We start from the raw sequence: 25,460 nt of genomic DNA, 5'->3' as shown, positions 1-25,460 counted from the left end.
ACCTACGGTAATGGGGACAGAATCTGTGCAGCGCGCATGTTGCTTGACATCACTCACCACTACTTTTCCTTTGTGCGTCCTAACCGATGCGCCAAACCACTGATGAGATTTAAACTCCAGAGGCTCTCTGGTGCCATTTACCTTAATCATTCTGTTATCTTTAGAGATAGAGAAAGAAGGAGACAGGAAGTGGAAAAGACGCAAAGAAAACAGTTGAAGAGACATTTTATGCTGGTGGCAGTAAAAGCTGATATGGGCCTCAGGGATGTAGATCCAAGGCCTGTTGCTCTGCCTGTGAACGGGGAAAGCATTTGCCCTTGATAAGCAAGTAAAAACGTCTTTAACAGGCTTATAACACACTTAAAAAGCACCATTTGCCCCCCAGAAATAAAAAGACATTTGTCGGGATGTGGAGGCCTTTTTCTCCAGTCAAAGTCTTTCCCATAAAAAGCAACAACACTTAAGAGACTCGCTCGACTCCAAGTGAGCCTGCGCAGATACACGGACAAGCTCGTAAACGCACTTCATTAGTATTTCCCAGTCGAATCACAATAACATTTTGGATTTGGTGCAAGCCTGTGTATGTGTTTGTCTTTGCTCTGTTGTTGATATTTTCCAGCGTTATTAAAGACCAGCTGGGTCTCTTTAGAGCCGCGCCGACCCCACCTCATTAAACACCTTCCTTTAGCACATGCACACACACAGAGGCTCGCATAAAATTACAGGAATACAGTGGATGAAGCAGGTGTACACTAAACGTCGTGTCTATTAATGTTTTTATTGTATTTTTTGCATTTATTAGTCCCTTTCATGTTCTCCGAGGGAGTTCAAGGAGATTACGGATTCATATTTTTCACCTATTTGTGATCAGATTACTTCTTTCAACAATTTATTTACAAGGATGAAAGATTGAATTTCTGTTTGAACATATGTGCACTTTTATACAAAGAAACGCTGATACTTAATTAAGACTCTCTAAGTGTAACAAATAAGGATTGTTGCAGAAAGGCAGTTTATTTAATACCACTGCAGACTGGGAAATAGTTCATGAGTGCAGAGAATGAAAAATAATTTAAAACATACAATGAAACCAAGTGACATTTCCTGAGGTTTCCTGTGTGGCTTCCAGATGTCTATTTGTGCTGTTCTATAGAACTTTTATTTATATATATATATTTATACATATAAATGCATCAGTAGCAAAGATCAGACACTAAAGAAGTGTATTCCGCTTTTCTTGTCAGATTTCTCCACCCACCACACAGACCGGCCATCTATCACTAATCTGTGATAAAGTATCAATCCCTCTCCCATCCCCCTCGCCCTGCTGGCATGATGTGACACATCTGCGTATTGTCACTGAAGGGGTGTGCACACACACACACACACGCGCGTGCGCTCGCAGGTACAAACACATAATCAGGCACATGTGAAACCGATGCGTGGACATTAGCCAGTGCAGCACACACAGATGTTCACCGCTCGGGCTGATATTTTGTACAGTGCGCCTGAGCGTGTGTCTGGTTTCTACCTGTGAAAATGGATCTGCTGTAACTTTAGAAACATCCACCGTGGCCACCGTCATCAATCAGCCTCGTGGATGTGGACTCCTCGTAGTGAATGGACGCAGACGTGCGCATGACTTCACACACATTTGTTCCACTGTGTTTATTCCTCTTGACCTCAAACCTGAAATGAACCCCCAGGCACTTCACACTAAAACTAAAACCTCTGTGAAAAAGAACTGTAACTAACTTAAAGAACTCCCTGCAGCCTTATCTCTGTGGAGCCGTGCTTTAGCTCAGAGCGAACGCCGAAGTAGCTCTCAGCTGTTTCATTTACAAATACGCCGCTCACTGTTAATCAGAAGGCAGCTGACTGAAAACAACCAGTCATATTCATTCATTTCCAATATGACTATTGGTGCCGGCATCACAGATTTGTTGAAGCTTTTACAATTTTCTCAGACAGAGAAACAACAGAGCTCTCTAGCAGCAGGAACCATCAAAGTAACAGGTCAGTCCCTTCATTAGCTCTCTGTCTGGGGTCCTCACTAAGGTTAAAGGTAATCGTGAAAAGAGAGAGAGAGAGAGAGGGATAGAGAGAGGGAGGGAGGGACAGACTGATGGAGACCTAGTGTGAGACAAGGGGAGGGAAAAGGAGACAGGGATACATTTTCAAGATCTAATAAAAAGCAGACCTAACCCAATCCCCCTTTCTTCCGAAAGGGAACAAAATTCCCATGTGCATACAGTTTACCCCCCTCCTCCCTTTCCCTCTCTCTCTCTCTTTCTCCTTCTCTCTCATTTTCTCACTTGTTCTCTCTTGCTCCACCTCTCGCGCACACACTGCCCACATAGGAAAGTGTGCATCAGTGCATCAAGACATTAGATGCACAAACAAAGCCTGATTGGACAGTTACCACTGATGATAATATATTGAAAACCACAACCAACATGACGTAGGCATGCACCAGCGAAGCCCGCCAGCCACCTTTTTTTTTTTTTGGTGCGATGGAGCTGATGAGGCCCATATGCCTTATCTCTCGTTTTCATGCAACAAACACATGTGCCAACTCATACGGACGCACATACCAGACAAGCCGGTTACGAAACCTGGTCCCAACTTCAGTAGCATCTGGAGACACCTTAGGCTTCAAACTAATTCATCTCAGTGAAATAACGCTCGTTACATTTGTGCTTTTCCGCCACAGAACAACCCACTACACAATGAAAATGTGTCTCTCTGAAACCGCTCATCATTTCAACGTCTTGAAACAATCCTTTGCAGTAGTCTCAGGAACGTAATTACACTCAGTGGGGCCCCCAGAAGGTCTATCACATTTTTTTGGGCGGGGGGTATGAGAAAGCTTTTTCTTTCTCTCTTTTTTTTTTTTTTTTTTTTTTTTTTTTTTTTAAGAGGGCATTTAGGTAACTCACTGGAGTTGTCAAATGGTATCTGTCTGCAGCTGTCAAAGTGTCCAGGCCAGGGGCAGTAATAGACGGCTCCAGCCTCCATGATGCCGGGCTGGGAGGTGTTCGCTTTGGGTGCCCCCACCAACACACTGATCCTGATGGGCAAAAGGAAAAACAAAGGCACATGCAAGGCATCCAGGGTAGTGTACAATGCAAACTTTGTAGCTTGGATCATTTTTTTTTTTTTCTGCTTTAGAGTTTCTTATTTTGACCTGTGCAAAACCAATCTGAGCCATTTGTAATTTGTGCAGTATTTTGCCCCTCTATTCTATTCTATTCTATTCTATTCTATTCTATGCTAGAAAAAAATGATCTCTTAGATCAGAACTTCTGCTGGAACCTGGTGCGACAGCTTTAGACATGAAGTTGGTACTCACGTGTTGCTGTCGGTCGTAGCTTGGTAAAAGTCCAGAGAATAACCGAAATAACTTCCATCGGGTCCTCTGTAAACCGTAGGATGCTCTGCGTAAAGGTTAAAACTCCCAACTCCGTGCAGCGCCGGCCATAGCACAGACAGCACCCCCAGAATGAACATCCCAGCAGAGGAGACACAGTTCCATGCGCGCTCCATTATAAAGAGCAGCAAGCAGCGCACTATTCCTAAACTAAAAAAAAAAATAACAAAAAATGCGGGGGAGAGAAGGTCTTTGAGAGAGTATATGTGAGAGATGCCGAGAGAGTTCCCTCTGTGCAGGTGAGGCACGCTTGCGTTTGTCCCGCCAACTGCCTGCGCCTCTATCCCTGCGTGCGTTCCGCTGCGCTCCCCCAGAACTGCCTCCTGAGTCCAACACCCTGAAACCACCAGGTCTGCCCAGAGCTTCGGCTACAAGACTGCACAGCCGCGCCCCCGCCCTCTGCACAAAACTTTACCCCCTGCGCACACACTCACACATTAGGAGGCACAAACCACATCAGAGCGCGCGTATTCGAGGCTGGTGCGTCACCGCTCCTTTTTAAGGCACAGGGCAATTTCCCCGGTGGCAATGCCAAACAACAAACAACATTGAAGTGAAGCGCGCGTCTTTGATCACCGGGTCGGATCAGGCGCACCAGGAGTTTACAAATGCAAGCGTTGGTAGCATATGAAAACACCTTTTTTTTTTTTTTTTTTTTTTTTTACAGGGCCAGCCGTCCTCTTAAACAGGGCCGCGTTCCCTTCCGTTGAGAATAATCACTTGCAATTATGTCAGTAATTATTATGTCGGCTTACAGCAGAAATCTCTTAAGCTCCTGTGCAAACTTTGGGTAGGTTAGTCCGCTCGACATTTCAGTCAACACCAAGCGATTTCCTTTTAAACCCTCCTGCTGAAAATAATATCCTGAATCGAAAAGCCTTTCTAAAGAGGTGACAGGTCCAGACCAGTCTGCTTTTTTTTTCTCTGTCTTCTGAACTTTCCCCACACCTTACATGGTTTTGTGCGCGCCATTGGAATAAAAAGAAAAGAGAAAAGAGAAAAGAGAGAGGGATGGTTATTGCACCTACTTGAGCAAGTCCCAATCTGCTGTTTATCGCGTGGGGAGTTTGTTTTAATTAAATCAAGCTTTATGGGCACCTCAGTGATGAATTAGACTCTGTACGGAGGGAAACGGCGCAGTAAAAGTGCAGTGGAGCAGTTTGTGGCGTCAAGAGAGCAGATGAAAAGCAGCTGAGAAAGTTTGGTAAAGAGTGCATGGGGAAGAAGAGGAAAAAAATATCCTACCATGACCTTCCGGGTGGAGACGTTTCTCGGGTTCACAAACTTTACCTTCCCTCTCTCCAGTTTCATCTCGTACATCCTCATTTGTTGTCCTATGTTATTTGCAAAGGCGCACATTTTTGTGCGGCGGTGGAGAGGGTCTGTTCTGTCTCATCTGTTTCAGCCTAAATCTAACATGAACGCAGAGACAGAGAAGAAACAAAACGCCTACAGAGTACGAGTACACAGGAGCAGACACAGATGTTTTCCTTTCAGTTGTCTGAAAGCAAGAAAGATGGTGAGGATGATGGAGTGAGGAGGCACCAAACTTATCCCCTGTACTTCATTTGTTTCACTGTTAAGGTGACTGTGTTACAATGCTGCGCGCCAGGTGTTTTAATGCAGCTCGGTTTCAGAGTTTGCAGACTTTCATCTGCAACCATTTTCTCCCCCATCCTACATCCAATAAAATCCTCACCGATGTCCCGTTTCCAGGAATACAGACGTTCGTTCGCACGCTGTTCAGGTTACGCCCTGTCAGCCTGCCCGATGTGTTCTGATCAGAGATTTACAGCAGCTCATTCTGGATTGATTACTGCATGAGAACAGTGGCAGTGTGCATCTTAACCACTGCGTCCCACTTTCCCCTCCCTCTTAACAAACTCACATTGAGACTGTTAAGCGGAGCGTTGTTGCCGAATTACGTCCATATCCTTTCTCCATTAGACAAATCCGTTAGACACACAGCCATTACCACACAGTTGTGTACAGGAACAAGCATTATCTGAGCTTGCACGCACAGAAATAAGAACACCAGCATTTGTCCTGATAAGTCAGAACTAATTACCTGAACGTATTATTGTTCACATTGCAACACACTGAGCTGTAAAAGGTGCCACTGTGTTGTTCGCTGCCTTATAAAAATGCTGACAGGAGGTGGAAGTGCAGACGGTTTCAGGCATCACTTTCTGTTTACAGAGCGGTACTTATGTCACCATCAGCGTCTTGATGATTTAATATATCACTGATTTAGATTCTCTCCTGGGACGCGAAGCATAAGTTTGCATGTGATTTAATGGGGAGTCCGCAGACAGACCGCGGCCGTCTGAAACCTGAGGCTGGTTCACGTTGGGTCAAGACCTGATAATTATGACAAAAGAGGAGGCGGGTTTCATAGTGACCAAACCACCACACAGCGTCTGAACAAAAAGTGTTTATTCCAGAACCTTTGAGGGTGAATAAATACATGAGAACTTGGCCAACATCCTAGCGTGGCGCACGAAGCGCGCACACACAGAGCACCTAAACCAGCTTCATCTTAAAACCCTGAAAACATCCTGCTCATATCCTCAGATCTCCAGATCCCTGTGCCTGGATTGGTCCCTTTACGTTGTAAACTCTTAACAGTGGGAGTGACAGTGTGTGTGTTTGTGTGTGTGTGTGTGTGTGTGTGTGGGTGTTTGCGTTGTGTGTATGTGCAGTCACATGTGGAAGGCTTTGGTAGGTTTTTTCCCTCGAACAGTCCTGTAGCTGGATTAACAGTTGTGTCTCACAGTTAACTGGCTCTACATGTGGTTCAGTTATTTGATGACAGACTCTTGTTGAACCAAACTAGTTAGCTCTCTAAACACCTCCTAACTGTCTGCTACACAACTGTAGCAGAGGTGTCAGGCCGCAACAGAGCTGTTTACATCAACAGTCACTCATTTTTGTCTCTTTAAATAATCACATCATAAACATCCCGCGTGTCATTTACAAGCCACGGTGAACAGACATTAGCATGAATTTAGAGGTGAGTTTTGCATTTGTGTGGAATGTGTGAGTGACGACGAAAGAATGGATCTCAGGCCTGAATGTTTAGTCCACGAACATGCGCACTTCCTGTATACATATTTTTTTTGTTCTCATGTGTTTGCGTTGCGTGTGTGTCTCAGTCTTTGCGGCCTTGCTGAGGAGTGCAAGGGAGGCTGAAGAGGGGCGTGAGGTGGGGCAGCAGTGGTCCACCCACGTACACAGACCCACACGGGCTGCGTCAGTGCTAGTTCAACGACGGAGAGCGATCCGTGGTCCACAACAGCTCGATGTAGGGCCACTTGGTCTGTAGGCAGCGCTTCACCGGAGTGTCGTCAGTCCGGACCATGGGGTCCTCGAATCCTAGCACCAGAGCCGTCCCTTCCACATACTCTACCTGAGAACACAAACACACACACACACACACACAAACGTGACTAAGCAGTCGATACAAAAACACGTAATATATTTCAGACGCTTCCCCCTGAAGGGGTCACGGGCGAGATGCAGGGGAACGGATGCAAGAATACAGCCGATTCCGACAAGCACACGCACACGGACCAGCTGTTATGTCCATCTGGAGCTGTGGGAATGGAATTGCCATCATAACCTTATAGGCGTCTTGCTGCCACATGCACATGTGTGTGTGTGCGTGTGTAGACGTGCGCTTTGTGTGGGCACACATGTGGTGCCATTCCTACAATTTCAGGTAGCGGCATGGAAACAAACTGTTTTCCAGACGCGACTACAGAGTCGACGGATGACAAATTTGATATTCCTGAGTACCAGTTTTGTGCAGAGCCACCATTGACAGCCGCTGACAATCATTAATCAAAGTAAGCCTGGTTAATAGGCCCGCCTTTGACCATTTATCACAGCGAGGCTGCTGACAGTGGCCTCCGTATCGAAATGACTCGGAGAAACAGGAGGCTAAGCCAGGCTTTTCGGATGGATGGACAGGCTATTAGGCTCTCAATAGCTACTGTTTATCCTGGAGTGGCCGGCTGCTTCCAGCTGTGTGCGTGTGTGCGTGTGCATTTGAGTGCGTATGACTGATGACAGGAAAAGAAGAGGTAATTGAGAGAGAGACAGAGAATATAAAAATGAACCACTGCCATTAGTTATGATGAAAAAGCTCAACGTAAAAGAGTGTCTTACCCTCTCTTTGTGGTTGGACTGCTTCAGACCATTGTAGTGGTAGACGGGAAATGAGTCTGGGATTCCTGAATCCTGAAACACAGGCACGGACCAGAGTGAAACACATGCTGTGCTGCTGAAGAGTCTCTGTGCAAACTGCGCTTGCAGAAATGGAGGGGATGACCCAGAGGCAGAGCATTTGTGAACCTTTAAAGTAAGTCACATCTCTGCTTCCTAACAAAGCCACATGTTAAATCGTACGTGTTTAACTCAGGAGCGTTGCTATGTGTGAAGCCAGACAACAACAACTGCAAAACAGCCGACACTACAAAAATGTTCGACTAATGACAGTGAGACGAAACACTTCCCATGACTTTGGCTTGAAGGTGCTGAAAGCTAATAGCGTGTGCTGTCTGTGAGCGTGTCCAGCTCCTCGCGTTTATATGCCTATATATGAAACCCTAACCCTTACCCCCAGTCCCACGTGTGTCTGAGTGTGTGTGTCCAGTTGGCTAATGGTAGTATAATTTCTTTGCGGCTCAAAGCCATTCCTCCGGTGAGTCCCTAAAGCCCTGATCACTTTAACACAGTTCCTCTCCATCTCTCTTGCCTCGCTCGCCCTGCCTCACGAAGGCGTCCTACTGCTCGTCGTACCGCTCGCTACCGTAGCACGTCACGGTGATGGTAAACACGCGCGCTCATACATTTCGCATGAGACACCGCAGGAATGTTTCTGGCATAAAAAACCTTTGATTTGCTTTAACAACACTGAATACACACTAGGGAAATAGACAGTACTGCGACCCGTGTGTTTCGCTCCTTTTACATTTCGGGTGGAAGGCGTTTGTCATACAGTTACAGTTTTTTTTTTACATGGACGCCGGTTTCCCACTAATATTTAAGAGCCCAATCTGATGTAACCACATCAACTGGAAGATACTGGCCCAGTCGGAAGGAATTCACATCTAATATGAACACACCGACGCCTTAGAGCCTCTCTAGTTGGAATAAATACATTCCTTCTGCGCAAGTTTGCCTCACGTGGGGTAAACATCAGGAGACACGATGATGTCGGTAGCAAAACAACAACCGAATCGATATGGGCAGCGCCTCCAAAGGGTCAACTATGTCCCAGCGATCAGATCTGACGGACCAATCAAATAGTGTGGGCGGGCTTAATGTGGCGATGGACAGTGATATCGTAATAGCTGAATTTGTTTAGAATAAAATGCCTCTGATTGGTTCTAGGTCTATTCAGCTACATGTAGTGATATTTCTGTCTACATATGTGTGAACCAGGCCACATAAGGAAATCTCAATCCTCCCGTTAGCGGACCTATAAGCACCGAGTCTGACTACGTCAGGCCATGTTGTCAGTAAAGAGTGGAAGAAAGTATTCTGTTATATTTCCAACATATTTTATGTTCCACAGCAGGCAAACTATTTTTTCTCATGTGAAAATATTCAGATTTTTTGGGGTCATGTAAACACAACATCTTTTGTCTATTTATTTAGTGTCTGTGTGCGAATTTATGCTGGACTTTGTAATCAGAATGAATTTAATTAGGTTAAAAAAAAAAAAATCTGGTCCATGTAACTCTGGTTCACCTTTGAAGTGTAACGTGACCTCTGTGCACACACCTGATCAGGGAAAAACTCCAACAGGAACGGACCCAGAAGAATTATACCCAGGCTCTCTGGATCCAGTTTACTCTTCACCAGACTGACACTGAGGAGACGCAGAGACAGTGATAGAAGGTCATCAAAACAAAACAGATTAAAAAAAAAAAAAAAAGTTAAAAAAGGAACAAACGACACAACACAAAACAACAAAACAGAGGCAAATTCACCAACACCTCAGCTTTTGGAGTAGACGTATGAGGCGTTTTTTAGAGTGTGTGCGCATGTTTTCAGGAATACTGTGGTACAACTAAATATACCTCTTTCCAGACATTCCTACGTGTTAGATCAGAGTTATTATTATTCCACCATGATAAAAAAAACAAAAAAACAATCTGGTCCGATTGCCCTTTTAAGGCAGAGAGGAGAGAAGCGAGGGTTATACTCAGACACAGAGAGAGCGATTATTTCATCATCCGCTCATTTTTGCAAATAGTGGACACTGACCCTGCGTCACCGAGCAACACTCACCACAGGAATCAATAAAATACCTCGTTATTAGTAACAAGGGTTCGTGCCTTGTGTGTTAATGGCAATCAGGGGAGCTAAGTCGTTTGTGGTGGGCTTGTTCTGAACATACTGCATGACCACATCATTTAAGAATAGAGAAGACATGAGATTACAGAGCATGTGGACTGCCTGCCCTCAGCATGCTCTAGTCGTACAGTTCATCTGGCTGTTTGGGTTTAAACGCTGATGTTTGTCTGGACACTTTGCTGTTGCACATGTATCGTTACTAACACATCATCCTCCTTCATTGTCCACACTCATCCACATCCAGAAGAATCAGACAATAAGTATGTTTACATGCGCGTGAAAAAAACAGATTACTGCCTTAATCGGACTATAACTGGACAACTTAAGTGCATGTAAACACGTTACTCTGACTAAAATCTGAGTTCTCTTTATCCGATTAAGACACCTAGATAATGCGATCGGAATTCGGTTTTCTCCACCATGTATATGCTTTAATTGGACAACTAACAGGATAATGCACGTGCGTATGCTCCATAACTGCTGCGCTGGCGTGTGGCCCCAGATTAAAACATCCAAGAAAGCCGGTCGCAGCAGAAGAAGAAGAAAGTAAATGGAGCTGGTAGAAGAACCGTCTGAGTGATAGCGCGCATCTTATCTGCACCAGCAGTAGCGTGCACATTACGTACGAGATTTAAAAAAATTTATTATTGTTTGAAAAGCCAGTCTGCTGCATGAACGACTCTTGTTTATTATATGATGTAATAGGTCAACGGGAAAGCGGCTGTATTAACATGATATTAATCTGCTGAAAAGACACATATCGCCACCTAGTGTGGAGAAGGAGAACATGTTCCCGTCTGTTATTTGATTTTCTCCGCTGCATGTAAACTGGGACAAGGACTACATAGCTCGATTAAGCTGTGCATGTAAACACACTGAATGATGATTAGCTGGCTTGGTATTAAGAGATCTGTAAATATTTCTTGTTCATTTTTATGTTTAGTTTTTATTGGAAATCTGTCTCTGAGTGAAAGAGTCTCTGACTGACATTAGACTGAATATCTTGAATTGGAAAGTAACGCTGTGACACCCTAGGCTCTTAATTCACGTTATAAAAAATATTGTAGCCTGTGCTGTTCACTTGATTATATCCGTTTTAGAAATACTGGAAAACCTTCCATTTTGTCTGAGAGCGGTGTCCACAAGATTGGTCGACTGTCAAAGGTCTTAGGATATACAGAAGTGCACTACAGACACCTTAAAGACAGTTCTCACTCAGAGCCCAGTATTTCTGGATGCTACCATTCAATCATTTAGTTACTTCTTTAAAATCCCAACAAAGGAATCCTGTCAGCACTAGGAGCCTCCTCCTCGGTTTGCAGTGGGTTTTATTTTGTGATGTATTGGCCATCTGTGGGCCTGTGGACCAGATCAGTGGTCCAGTTACTTGGCGAGGCCCACGGCTGCAGAATTAGGGCAGGGGAGGACGTGCTTCTGTTTGAAGCGGCACCTTAAAGCGTTTCCTCGATTTCTCAGTCTTTCTTCCTGCCGTTAATGATCTCCCTCTAAGCCTCTGTTTCTTTCCCTCCTTCATTCTTCCCCAGCTTTTATAGTGAGCTCTCTCTGCTCTTACTTTATAGTCGCCTGGTAGTGAAACATGAGCAGAAGGCTGCTGACCTGGCCTGGCCGTGACTTTGGGAGTTAGAACTTTAGAAGCCCTACAGGTGCCACCACACACACACATATACACACATAAGCTTGCACACACACAAACACAAACCCTTGAGCATGCAAGCACTTACTACTCAGGCTCTGAGACAAGGTCAAGGGCTTTCATCACATCCTCCAGCAGAGATTCTGGAATGAAGCCATTATCTAGAGAGAGAGAGAAAGAGAAAGAAAGACATAAAGGAAGACTGACCCTAGACAAAACATAAAATACAGACTTTAATTGAAAAAGCAGGGGCAGCCTTCACCTACACCCACACACACACACAGCACAAGAACTATTTAAATCTCAGTCCCTGGGCGCTGAACGCATCTGACACAACTTAAACACACACACACCTTGTCGTTTCTCTCTGACCTACATTCCAGGGTCGTGATGATTGCTTTACCTGAGAGGAGAACCTTTAAACACTAACATGTGTTTTTGCCTCGTTGTGTCTGGTGGGGCATTTTCTGGTTTGTCATTTAAGCACGCGAGCCTGTGTGGTCTCTTGTTTTGATACACACATAAACCCCCAGTGGGTTGTGAGGAAGATTAACTGACAAGCACTGCGCTTGAGAGCGAACAAGCAACTCAATTTCATCTATTCAAAGCCAGATGTTATTCTCTCAGAGTGACAACTGATAGTGTGACAGTGAGCAGCGAGGGCACCCTCACACAAACGCAACAGAGCGAGGATCGCAAACGAATGCTTAAAGAACACGCTGAGGCAGAGGGTTTCCGAGTGTGTGTGTGTGTGTGCGATGTGAGTCACTACAGTGCATGCGAACGCGTCTGGCGCCCTTGTTCCACAACACAGGAAGCTGTGCTGACTCTTCATGTGACAGACGGATTTATGGCTCTTTCATGCGGCACTCCACCGCGCTCTGCATGGATGTGTGTCGTGTACAGTATATTGTCCTTTCAAGTGCGTGGGTGCACCTACTGTTAGCAACAGAACGCGCTCGTGGTGCGTGTGTGTGTGAGAAAGCAACATATGGTATGCAGAGTGTCCTGGCAGATGGATATGACAACAAGCAGAGGGGTATTCTGTTCAACAGGAAGAGACAAATAAAGATCAAGGATAAAAACAGACGACTGCTGTGTTTACATATTTGTTTGTCAAAATTGTCGGAGCGAACGAGACCGCTCTCAGCTGGTAAGATTTATCTCGACGTAACGTCACGTTTCGCCACACACACAAAAAAGAATCCCAAACAAATCAGCGCGGGGCCGTACAGTGACTGATGCCGTTCATGGCGGTAGACAACAGCACACTTAGCTTTACAGTAAAAACAAATACATGTGAAGCGTTACAACTGGCGATTTCCTCGGGTCCCCGGCTGAACGCTGTTGCACAACGTCTCGAGACTGACTCCTGACATCGTTTCCTTCGTGCTCTCTCACACAAAGGGAGGAGGAGAAACCATTACAGAGCAGATGTTAAGACTAAATGTTTAATTTGAGGGCTCTTTCTTTCTTTACGAACACACAAACATCTCGCACTGTAATCCCAGGGCTGCACAAACGAAAACTGCAGACGCCAGAATTTCATTCCTTAATCTCTTTGTGTCCTTCCCGCCACCTTTTACCTCAATAAATTGGAAGCGGCAAGAAAGGAGCTTAAGGAGAATGTGGAAGAGAGAGAGAGAGAGAGAGGGAAGAAGCAGGACGGTTGACTCAGCTGTTAGAGGAGCTGATCTCACTAACCTAAACAACAACAGTGGAGATGAGAGGAGAGAGGCAGACCCTCGGTACCCCCGGCAGAAGAAAATAACGTAGACGAGAACAACAAAGAAGAGGCGAGGAGGGCAGTGGAGGTTATAAATGCATCTGCGGCGCGGAAGAAGGGATAAAAGAAAGACAGCGGGGCCGGGATACTGTTTCATCCGTTTGTATGTGTAGCTGTGATGGAGTGGTTAAGTCTGGATTAATTAAATTGCATCCGTGCACCGGGATTTTCATAAAGCCGTTAATGAGCAAATAAAGCAAATGAATGCGTGACAGAACCACATGTACAGCGAAGCGACGACCGGAAGACACCGCGTGCACGGTGACTGTAACGCAAACATTTGGTGTTCATTACCTTCGGGATCAAACGACTGGAAGACCCTTCTTGCCTGTTCTGATGGAGACTCTGGACCTACCACTGACATCTCCTGTAGAGAGACGGACAGAAAGGAGAAACACAGAAAGCATTAAAAAAGGCACAGGGAGGAGACAAAAGTCAAGTCAAGAGGTTTCATACAAAGTGATCACATAGAGATTTGCTACAAGATGGAAGAAAACTCATTAGTGGAGAATGTAGCTTCATCGATGCTGAAATACTGGAACAGCTGAGAGCAACGATACCAGATCATCATCTACTCACCAACAAACTACACTAAAGCAATATATACAGTGCCACATAACGGCGTGAGTGTGTAATGCACTGATCATATACATTGTATTTGTGTGTGACTGCGTGTAATCTAAGGGGGTTGTGCAATCACCAGAGCGCGTTCAGGTTATTAACTGATGTGGTGATAAAGTTAGACGGCTTGTTTTCACTCCAAACGCACAATCAGGAAATCAAGTTTTACATGTAAAGCCGGTGATTTACGACGAGCTCTACAGTGTTTGTTTGCCGGTGAAGTCGAGAGAGGGAGAGCGGCGCTGGCAGGGAGAGCAGAAATGAGACGAGGAGGTGTGTATATCAATGTACAAGTAGGCGAAGCCTGTTATGACGGGCCCTCAGCGAGCGGATAAAACGATTACTCTCTCCACAACGAGGGCCTGAACACGCTTCAGACTAAACGTTAGTCAGATCATCAGAAACTGAACCATTTCCTCACACTGTGGATCTCGGGCGTGGGACTCGCACCGTTTGTAACTTTCCAAAAATAAAATAGGTGAATAGCTCGCCTAATGCAGGCAGTGAAAAGCCAGAGAGAAATCAGCCAGTCTGGAACAAGAACAAACCGTTTTACCTTCAGGCGGGGTTGGATGACAAGTTTGTTTTAAGAATACTGGACTTACTTTAATATCCTTAAACCCAGACTCCGATGACGGATCTCATTGGACAGGAATGTCTTCTCAAGCCCCGTCTTTTCTTAAAGTGTTCTTAAACATCATTCAGTATCTCTAAACATAACTTGTCCAGAGCTTATAGTAAGTATAACAGCAGAAGAGCCAACACTGAAAGAAATCAACAATGGAGAGCGCAAGGGCGAGTGTCAAAGCTGCCATCTAAAAAAAAGTTTGAGAACAGGCACAAAACTCGGAGAAAGAAGGAATATTCTCCAAAAGTAAGGCAAGATGAAATCAGCTTCTCGTTAAAACACACAAACACGAGTAGGAGTCAGGGGGTTTGCACTGGTCTTCCAGAAGAGTGAGAAAGGGAGTGTGTATTTATGACAGCGAATCGCTGGACAAACACATAATGTTTTCGGAGAGCAAATGAACCCTGCTCATCTCCTTTAGCTGCCCTTTATTAAAGCTTGAGCCTCAGATCCACACGGGCTGCTTGGGTTTCACGGCCCACTTATTACTGTACTCGGGGCTTACTCAGAGGGTGGGGGGGGGGACACATCAAGAGGAGATGACTCCCAGCTGCAGGCTCTTCAGATGCAAAGAAAAACAGTCGCGCGGCAGCGACCGCGCGATCGCACACGGCTCCGACGACGCAGAGGCCTGATGTGTTAACATTACGGGCTCCATAAATCTGACAGCAGATTTGTCATTAGCTGGATGTGTCTGCGTTTCACTTATGAGGCCGGACCAGAGATCTCGGAGGAATAAAGTGCTAAAAAAGTTCTCCGGTGGTTGACTGCAAGTCAGTGTCATGAAACGTGAACTGTTTTGATAGACGGTAATTATGCCTTATACCTTAACTAAGAAAATATGAGTCACTTTCCCGAGTGATGAGAGACTCAATTCATCTTAGGCTGCAGATAGAAGTCCGATAAGCCTCATAAACTCCAAAGCAAAGTTAAAATAGTTTATCATCTTACAGGGCAGATGGGCACATTCCCAGTAAATCACCAGGTGACCCCAATGTCAGAGGAGCCGTGTGTCAACACTTTACCAGCAGACAAACACTAGGAATTGGGTCATCAGCAGAGTAAACACAACACATTATCATGGCTATTCACCAGGCAAAGAATAGAAGAGAACGTAAGACGGTGAACATGCATGGAGACACACATGCAAACAGCAGAAATTACATCACTGTGTGTGTGTGTGTGATTACAGGTCTGCTCCGTCGTCTTTGATCTGTGTTTTATTAGAGGCCTGGGGAAGATGCTGCTGAGTTGGAAAACATGTCACAGAGCTAACGCACTCTGCAGGGAAGTGTGTGTCTGTGCGCCTCATGGTTCCTTACGCAAACACGGTGCCGTACGGCGTGTGTGCGTATGCGTGTCCGTCCGTGTGAGAGACGGTTATCGGCCCCACCGGTGCGAGATCTGTGTAAGCGCGCTTATTAAATCAAGGAACGCATTCCGACCCTGCGGCCTGACCTCGTTGTACAAACCCTTGACCTTAGAAACGGAGCAACAACAAGCTCTCCTACAGGAACAAAGCAAGAACAACACACGCCATCCCGAGGGATTGAACACACAACGAGACGTGGAACATTTGCTCTGGACAAAGTCAGAATGCGTTGAAATGAAACGCGTCTCTGCCAGACTTTTTCAAATGGCCGAGAGGGCTTGTGAATGAATGAGCAAACAGGAGAGTGTGCGTCTGTCCAACAACGCAACAGATCATGACTGGTGCTACAAAATACCACGTACACTGGTCTACTACTCTCTCTTATCATCAGACTACACCAGTGCTATGATAGATAAAGTACAAAGCTTGGCTGATACTCATGTAAACCTCTTCATCACTGCCAGGAAGGTCTACCCACCGCTGCGCTAACCTTCCCCTTTATTCTCTGCGATTCTTTTGCCTTTTTCCCCCCTTTCATTCTTCCTTTCACCCAATTTACCCGCATTTACCGACCTTTTCCTGTACTTAGCAGGTACTCCAGCTCTGGAGTATTTCCTCCCCTCCGATGTTAACCTTTTGTTGGATTCCTCCTTTCGCCTTTCAGCCTTTATCTCTACACGTAGGCAGCTACTTCAGGTAAGACAGGTAGGCACAGCACTTTACTAGAGTTACTCTTTTTTTTTTCTTCCTTCCAGTCCACCCAGTGGCTATTGTGTTTGCTGAGAGGCTTTGAGTGGCCGCAGAGTGCGTCTGGAGGGATCGGTTTCAAAAGAACAAAGCGGAGGTCTCGGACAGCGTCTCCTGCCTTGTTGCTAGCAGGTACCGGCCGCCTCGCTACATGACAGGCGGAGGAGAGAGTCTGTGCGCGAGGGGGGTGGCACGCAGAACGAATGTGTTTGCTTTTGTTCGCCGTAACTAGCGTAAATCCCAAGCGATCACACGTACGGGAGACAATGGAAAACCAATCTCTCTCGCCGGATAATGAGCGAGCACGGCTTCTTACTGTACGTTGTGCGTATGTGTTCCGGCCGTGACAGAGAGGACAAAGTGGTGATTTATGGAGCTGTCTTGGATGAGCAAAAGTGCGTCTCAATAGAAAAGAGAGGCGACACCAGCGAAATGTTATATGGCACAATGACGGGTCTCATAACAGAGAGCAACACCCGGGGGAACCGGAAGACTAATGTGCGCGCGCGCGCACACACACACACGCACTGAAAAAAGACAGCCTTTTATCCTGTGACAATGCCCTTTGGTCTGACCTGTCACAGATTATTAATGACTGTTAATGTACACCGCTTTGTTATTTTGTGCTTGTGTGTGGCCTCCGAACACTGATCTTGTGAAAAACACAGAAATAAATCCTGTTTCTCGGAACAAATTCCTAAGTTTTGGTTGCCGTTTTTAAATATTCACCATCTCTCGGGTTTCCCGTTTATTGTCTCAGCAGCGCGTCGATAAGACGATATAATCAAATTAGACATTCTGCCGAGGGGAGTTTGCTCTTAGGAGGTTTTATTTGTTTTGTATTGCATCTAATGCGTCACAGCGGAGTATTCACATATGTGCATAATATGTTAATTAACTGGGGCTCAGGATACGTTGAGCTTTGAATATCTTACCACACTTTCTGATATTATGATCTGTACCAGTCCACGAAAGACTGTGTGTGCAGACAGAAGATGGGAGTCTAAAGGGACACAGAGCGCCACAGCGGCTGCTCTTTCTGCCAGTAAATCACTGACCCGGAGCACGACTACTGTACACACACACACACACACACACACACACACACACATATGTAACTCCCTGGAGAAGCTCAGACACAGCCTGTGAACCCCATCACTCAGTGAGGCCGGCGTAAAGAATGATGTGAAATGTCACGGAGGACCACCCTCCCCCCCCCCAACCTCCTTTCCTGAGTGACCACTGCTCTTAAGAGTGCATCCTTCCTCTTTACTTCCTTTCCTCCTCTTTGCTTCCCATGAGGGACCAATAACCTGAAGAGTTTGGCTGAGGTGCGCTGGGAATCCTTCGGTTCAGTACAGTACAGTGGATACTTCAAAGAAGAGGAAGGAAGGAAGGAAGAATCCTTTTTTTTTATTATTTAACATATTGGATGATATGTCTCATCCATCACCCGTCCCTCTTCTGTCTCTGTCTGTCTGTCTTCCTTTCTCTCTTTCTTCTGGCGTCTCAGAAACTCTTGTCCAAAAACAGATCCCATTACATGCCATTATACGCACTCTGCCCGTTTCTCACATGCGCACACACATTAATACAACAGAGGGCCGACTGTGGGGGGTATTGTGGGCAGGGATCAAAAATGGCAGGATGGCCTTTGTGCAGGTAGATTAGATAAAAACACTAATGCTATTAAGCTGATGGTCTGAAAGCCATAGTCACACACTGACAGCCACTCGGGGGAAAACACACCCGTCCCCAGTGGCAGAAAGAAGGAGCCACCGACACATCAGAGGGAGGGATCAGGTTTTCTGCTGTTGTGGGAATAGTTCTATATTGGAGCTAAAAGCTACATAACCAGGCAGCGTGTATTTTTGTATCACAAAGCCCAAAACGTGTGCTTCAGATTACCTCTGAACACTGATTCCATTTTAGGTTGGACAAGGACACAATGAGTGAGGTCTACCAGGAAGGGACCCGTGCCCCATTCTGCCCTTTTTAGCTTCACTCAAAAATGATTGAACCAACGCTTCTGGCACAGTGTAGCATGTGTCATGTACGTCGGTATACACCAATGAACCATAACATTATGACTGACAGGTCATAATCACTGGTCAAGTGAGTAACTCTGATTGTTGTGTTATCAGCGGGTGGGATGTATTAGGCAGCAAGTAAACATTTTGTTCTTAAAGTTGACGTGTTAGAAAAGGGCCAAACTTCGATGGCCGGACGCCCGGATCTGGAGAACATATGGCATCAATTGCCTTTGACATGAAGTTCCGGTTATTTTACAAAAAATGTTCAGGTGGTCGTACGTATCAAAGCAACATCCACACAAACAAAAAAAACCTGGATCCTGGCAACACATCGTTATAAGATCATCAATGTTATTTACTTCGCAGGTCGGTAGTTTTAATGTTGTGGCTGATAGGTGCGTGTGCATGCAAGTGCATGTTCAAGTGCGTTCCCCATCTCCAATTGGAAAAAATGCATCCAGATGAGAACTTTGGAACCACTTTCCCTACAGGAAGACATCCACGTGAAGACACACACGCACGCACACACACACAACACAGCACATGCTAATCAGGATTAGGTTTCGTGTGTTCTCGAACGTGTGTCAGAATCAGACTGTGAGTACGTGTGTATATGTGAACATGTCACAAGCGCTGGGGGAGTTGTACAAAATCGGTAAGTCATCAGCGCACGCATGACGACTCTGGGTCATCACTGAGCCAACATACGATCCACTCGCCCAGCAGGCTCGGGCTTTATTCATGTAAGCGAGCTTTTAATCAATGCTATGTAAAGGGCGTGGTGATTGCCGGGGACTTTTTCTCCCTCTCCGTTACCATTTTCACAACAGCAGGGCAAATCGATTTGCTACAACTGTGCTGGCAGCTTTACCAGAGAAGCTTCAGCGGCTTATCATGTTACATGTTCGCTGATAAAAATGATAAACACGTCCGACCGAGAGCAGTCCGCGTTAGTGTGTACACAGGTGCACGCACACACACACACACACATAATGACACGGTTATCTGACGAGTCATAATTCCCCACAGTTCACGCAGCAGGTTTGACCTCAGTTAGAACATGCATCCTATACCTTGTGGCTTCACACTGTGCATGTGTGTGTGAGTAAGTTCCTGTTCTAGGAATACTGGGACTGTACCCTGGATCTCGTTGTTGAAGGGCACATAAATCGGACTTGTGTTTTTCTGTTTTTTTTTTTTCTAGATTCTTCCTTTTAACTCTTCGCCACCACCTTGTTCAATAACTCTCATACCGATTTGTTCCTATTAAGTCTGTTATCAATCTAATTTGTCTGGAAACTCCGATTCCGATGAACTGTGAGCTTCATTAGAGTTGTTTCTGTGTCTTATTAGAGTTTGGAACAACTTCACACAGCATTATGAACTTTTAGTCCAGGTTAGTTTGCGATCCATATTGTTAAAATTAACCCTAGAGTGACGTTAGCCAGAAGACAGAAGATCTCTCTGGAGTTCAGATTCAGCAGTTTACATCACGGCCATTCCTCATGAACTACACATTCTTTAGTTGATTGCAGATGGGATGAGAAAGTAAAATAGTTGTTTGTGTGTGTGTGTATGGGAACAGAGAGCACTGTTTTTGCATGCATTTGCTAAGTTCCTTTGAGAGCCCCCCCCCACTCCTTCTGCTGGATAGGTGAAAAGCCAAGAAAGAGCACTAACCATATATGACTATCTCTGCTCTCATTTTCCCTCCCCTCATCTCTTTTTTCCCCCACATTGATATCGGACCTGGACTATATTAAATCTGTTAAGCGCGTTCCATATTTTGGTTTTTCTAACATGCCGAGGAGACTGGCTTGTGTTACACTCCATGTGTGAAATATGTGTTGGCTGTATTAGGGATGTGTGTATTGAACTTGCCTTGGTGAAAAATACAGAGAGGTGAGTCTCACTGCCAAGAATCCAAATAGGGAACTTTGGAGACTTGAGGAATGTCCCAACCTGACACAAACACACACACACACACACACACACACACACACACACACACACACACACACACACACACACACACACACAGAGGAAAGAAATACATAACAAATGAGTGTCTATTTTCAGTCATTTCCCCCACAAATCTGTAATTGTTTTAGGTTCAACATCTGTCTTTCCCTCGGAGCATGTTGGCATTTAAACAGAAGCAGCCAATCGCTTCTTTCAACCTTCAACAAATAAAACATGCAATGAAATACACTGTATATTATCAGTGTCAACTTAAAACTGTTTTTCACTGAGATGTTCTCATGCTGATCACATAAGCAGCAAACAAATGTTCTCTTAACTCACTCACAAGAGTCCTCTAGTTATTTTGATAACCGTCTACGTGCTATTAACTGATTACAGCGACTTACTTTGTCTATTTTCAAAGTTTATATCTGAACATGAACTTTTTAGAGGCTTGCTTGTGTTGGCAATGGTAAACAAATAAGCAGGTTTCCTGTTTTTCAGGCAGACTGAAACGTGTCGCATTTTTAAATATGTGTGTTGATCTATTTTTAACAAATGTCTTTCAGTGTGCGTGTGACAGAAAATCAAAAATAATAGTCAGAGAGAGACACGGGGGCTTGAAGTTAATCCGTTCAGACTGTTCCTTCCAAACACATATTTTCACACGGGAGCACTCGTTCGTGTTTCACAAATTGGAAATGTCCCACATCTCAGGGCCAACAGTGGTCACTTGCATGTTTATTTGTATCACCAGTGCTCACAGTTTATACATTTGTCCATCTCTATTTATAGTCAAAACATAACAATTCTCAAACGGCTTAGCATCATCAACAAGTGAGAAATTTGTTTATACCTTCCAGTTACGTTCTGGGAATTTATATGTGTCCGTACCTTGCAGTAGCGCAGGGACTCCATAAGCGTGAGGAAGCCGACGGACGCCTGTTTATGGATTCCATGCAGTTCTACGAGACAAGGACAAAAGGAGCGACAAAATCAGAATGTCATTGATCTCAAACTGGCATTCATTTTTTTTTAATTAAGTTTTTGTGCAACGCTGTGGTATTTGAGAGTTATGACCCTCTGGTGAATATGGTTTAAAGATGGGACCACAAATGATTTCTGCACGCCTGATATGTCTGCAAGTGTCTGTTGTGTGAATTTCAGCATGTGCATGCCATAATTTCATAAAGTCTTACTCATGCCAGAGCACTCCCTGTCTCCATCCCAAACATTTGAGACAGCGTGGCCAGTGACGAGGAGGTTCACCAGGCTCTGACTGCAAAACACAGACACTGTGACATTAAGAATACAAAGGACTTCTTTACATTTTACAACACAAATAAATTCTTGCAATAATTTATATTTCCTTTCGTTAAAGTGATGGGAGTTCGGGGACATATGAGTTGTTGTGGCTTGGCGGTAGGTGGCTGCAGGTTCGGCGGGTCAGGGTCTGCCACTGCTCGCAAGCAACTTGAGTATCACCAAGCTAGTAAAGCGCTATGTGCATGAATTTAACCTGTAAAGATTCCTGTTTATACCTTCCGTGGCCATGAACAGGATCTATGAGAGGCTCCATCGTGTCCTGGATTTCATTCCTTATGTTCTCTATGCCCTGTACAGAGACGACCAGAAGGCAATATTTATTTCCTGTTTAAACATAATTGCAACACCCAGAAAAAAAACACTTAAATAATAATAAACTTTGATTAAATCTTTATAACAGAAACTATAATTTGTTGATAGTTACGTCATTGAAACTGCGTAATAACCTTAGATAACTTTAATATTTCTATCCATCTTTGTTTTCTTTACCTTGGTTAGGATGACAGAATAAAGGAAAAGCAAAACTCCACAGCACCCCCTCCAGGTGTGGTAGAGAGACAGCACCTCCTCTCTGAGATCAGACACTGACATGACAGTTCGCTTACTGCAGGAGGGAAACAAACATCAGAATGATTTATGAAGCACTCAAAAGACGGATTCCTGGGTTTTTAGAGGGTCACAGTCAAGATGACTAATGCTTTAGCTGTGTTCGTCATGCCCAGATGCCTTTCCAATATGGGGAAGAAATCAATTAAATGCATGAGAGGACAAAGAAAAATCTGATCTTCTCCATTTGGAACCAGTTCCTTCTTATGCTCTAACTTGGAAAGCTTGAAAGTGGAGCCGTCTATCATACTTGAGATGCACTTCTTCACCGTGAGTCAGCAGCGCGTTTTGCTGACTGTGGTCTCAGCTGCCAGTGCACTGTGAGGAAATTTCAATATTGCTCTGGCGAACGCAGCCCTGCATTCATTTAGTTTGTGTGTGTGACAGACACTGTGTGTAAGAGACGTAGTGAGAGGTAGATTTTTTTAATAGGCAATCGTGAAAGTGCTGACTAAGCAAATTGTGAGAAGACTGGAATAGCTAATTCGATGCGAAAGCCAGTAAACGCAGACGAGATGAATCAAACAGCTCACCTCCTCCCTCCTCTGATGATGCTATCGTCTGAGATATATGTACTTCTCTGTTCCAATACTGCATGCTGGCTATTGTAAAACCAGGATTTACGAGGTCTTAATCCCTCCAGGACACCAAGAGCATTACTTAAGTTAAACCCAAGATTATATGAGGTGAGGATAACATGAACTACGCATGGTGTTACTTTTTTTAATGTCACTTACTGAAGAACACTATGAAATCGCCCAAAGCCAAGGTCCTCAGCAGCCAAAGCAGCTAGGTACAAGAAAACGCATAAATATCGGGTTATCACGACACAGCAAAACTTCACACTATCAAATAGTTAGTGACTAAAATTCATATCTTTCAGATTAAAGCTTCAGTGAATGAGTAAGCATTACTGTCTATGCACCGTTATCAAAAACATGCACCATAGGTGGGAATATAAGCAATGCAGAACTCACTGGGTTGCTGTTCCTGTTGTGGCTGGCTACTCTCCGGCTCTGGCATGTCCTGTGTTTGGGACTGTGACTGTGTTTGTGTGTTAGCATGTGTGCTAGTGTTTGGGGTCTGTCCCTTGGCCCAGGTCACCAGACAAAACCCTGTAGAGGGGCTGGAGCAGGCAGACTCAAGGATCTCACTTAGTGTTGAACACAGGGCTGTTTTCTGCTCCTCCTCTAAAAAAATGCAAACACAACACATGCATAATATAACAAAAGATACAACTAGACTTTTTTGTAACAACTAAAGCAATGTTTCTCTGGATAACCTACCTGACAACTGCCTCCAGTCTGGACTTTCTCTATTAAAGATAATGTTCTTTAAGAGGAAAGCCTGCAAAGATTAAAAAAAAAAAAAGCAAAATATAAATAAACCCAATGGTGCAACATGCTAACAGAGATAGCCATCACAGACTTGGATAAAGCCTTCACATATTTTATCATCAACCATTATTTAGGCAACAGAGAAAATAGTGCATGTCGTTATAACATTGCGAAGACGATGGGACAACACCATACCTGGACAGGTGCAATTACGGCACATGGCCCTCCTTCAAACTGCTCCAACGCTGTGTGCTCGTTCTCACTAAATACAAATCCTATGATGAACACGGAAAACAAAAAAGCTGTCATCAGCAGGCGATCTTAAATCAGTTCACATTAACAGAAATCACAATGTTTTGGATTCTTCCACCTTGGACACATTTAAAAATTCCATGCGCGTTCATAACAATCGGCAAAGACTAAATTTAGGTCCCACTTGAAGAGGGAGAAACAAACTGTATTCAGGTTTGCCGTTTCTCTCACATGCAACTATAAAGGAGGATTTAACTCATGAAAATGTTTGAATTAACACCCGGTAAAGCAACTATCAGCATGGTGCATGAAAGCATCATACCTTGGGTCCATCTGCGGAAGATGGAGGCAGACACTCCTCCACCAGAAGGTCTCCCCCAAACCAAATCCACCACCTCCTTATTCAGCTCCGACATGTTAGCTCCAATGTTGGCAAATCCACAGGCACTCCCTCTTCAGTCCAACAGCCACGTGGGGACACGACAGGTCTGTTGAGGCCAACTTGCTGGTTCTTCTTGATCTAGACAGTCCACTTCTCTCGGCGGGTGGAGCCTGTGGCATTGGCCACAAGCTACCTGTGTGGCACGACACAGTCCTACTCTGGTGGCTAAAAGCAAACAGGCGGGTAGGAAGGACATCAACCCACACCAGCCTAAAGAGATGGTGCAGAAGCACACGCTGAAGTCAATGTCTATATATGAGAAAAACACTTATTAATAAACATTTACAAACTTCTTCACTTAACTTCACCGCGTTTCTAACGTGACTGTAACGCGACTCAAAATCATCTAGTTTTAACTTAACTTCACCAGTCAAGTGCTATTAATTCAGTAATGTTTCTCGTTCTCCAGCAAGCTAAAAGGCTAACAGCTGTGCTAACATAACACAATTACAGCGAAGGGCTAGCAACAAAATCAATGGCAACAAGTTAACAATTGGCTGTTTTGGAGGTGGCGTTGTTACCTTGTCAAACTCTCAAGAAATCACTGTGCTGGTTGTACATTTTAAGATCTAAGTTGACTTAGCAATATCAGCAGTTAGCATTAGCATTACTACTAGCAGCTACTCTTTCATTGCTTTGTCATTCAATTATCGGCACACTACAACGGCGCCTGTGATTCTTGTATGAATTTGTAGTCTTCCCGTACGCTGATATCGATAAACTTCAATTACCTTATCACACAGTCGAGTAACAGAATTCCGTATTGATTATATTTTGGTGGCAATTTCACCGTCAGTCGCGTCTGTCATTCGTTTATTTACAACAGAATTGTAAAAACCGTGCGTAGATTTGACGTCTCTCCTCATTGGTTCAAATCCGGATGCGCCAAGAGCAACGG

General features: G+C 44.7%; 2 protein-coding genes across 3 annotated transcripts in view; both read right to left on the bottom strand.

Annotated features, from left to right (window-relative positions):
• itga8 (integrin, alpha 8) overlaps positions 1–5,058 on the bottom strand; it is a 39,432-nt gene extending 34,374 nt beyond the window's left edge. The window contains exons 1-3 of the mRNA XM_047598055.1: positions 3,353–5,058; positions 2,940–3,070; positions 58–158 (exon numbers count right to left, since the gene is read on the bottom strand). Of these exons, the coding sequence (XP_047454011.1) occupies positions 58–158; positions 2,940–3,070; positions 3,353–3,546 (426 nt within the window). The 5' untranslated portion in view covers positions 3,547–5,058. The remainder of the gene's footprint in view (positions 1–57; positions 159–2,939; positions 3,071–3,352) is intronic.
• A 791-nt stretch (positions 5,059–5,849) lies between these two features.
• Positions 5,850–25,440, bottom strand: mindy3 (MINDY lysine 48 deubiquitinase 3). Of its 2 annotated transcripts, none has more exons than XM_047598461.1 (16): positions 25,294–25,440; positions 24,443–24,772; positions 24,064–24,143; positions 23,818–23,878; positions 23,509–23,721; positions 23,269–23,320; positions 22,415–22,529; positions 22,141–22,214; positions 21,799–21,878; positions 21,494–21,564; positions 20,519–20,599; positions 13,531–13,603; positions 11,539–11,611; positions 9,221–9,308; positions 7,601–7,672; positions 5,850–6,839 (listed from the first exon to the last, which is right to left on the bottom strand). In XM_047598461.1, exons 2-16 carry the CDS (start codon positions 24,534–24,536, stop codon positions 6,690–6,692), a joined length of 1,377 nt encoding a protein of 458 aa, XP_047454417.1. In that variant the 5' UTR covers positions 24,537–24,772; positions 25,294–25,440; the 3' UTR covers positions 5,850–6,689. The 2 variants fall into 2 exon arrangements, with proteins under 2 accessions (XP_047454417.1, XP_047454418.1); XM_047598462.1 differs by having other exon boundaries at positions 24,443–24,811; positions 25,294–25,436.
• Between the last annotated feature and the right edge of the window lie 20 nt (positions 25,441–25,460).

Source organism: Mugil cephalus, chromosome 11 (genome assembly GCF_022458985.1).
Source record: "Mugil cephalus isolate CIBA_MC_2020 chromosome 11, CIBA_Mcephalus_1.1, whole genome shotgun sequence".
Taxonomy (NCBI): Eukaryota; Metazoa; Chordata; class Actinopteri; order Mugiliformes; family Mugilidae; genus Mugil; species Mugil cephalus.
Note: the sequence above shows the minus strand (reverse complement) of the source record. Positions and strands in the feature narration are given on the sequence as shown.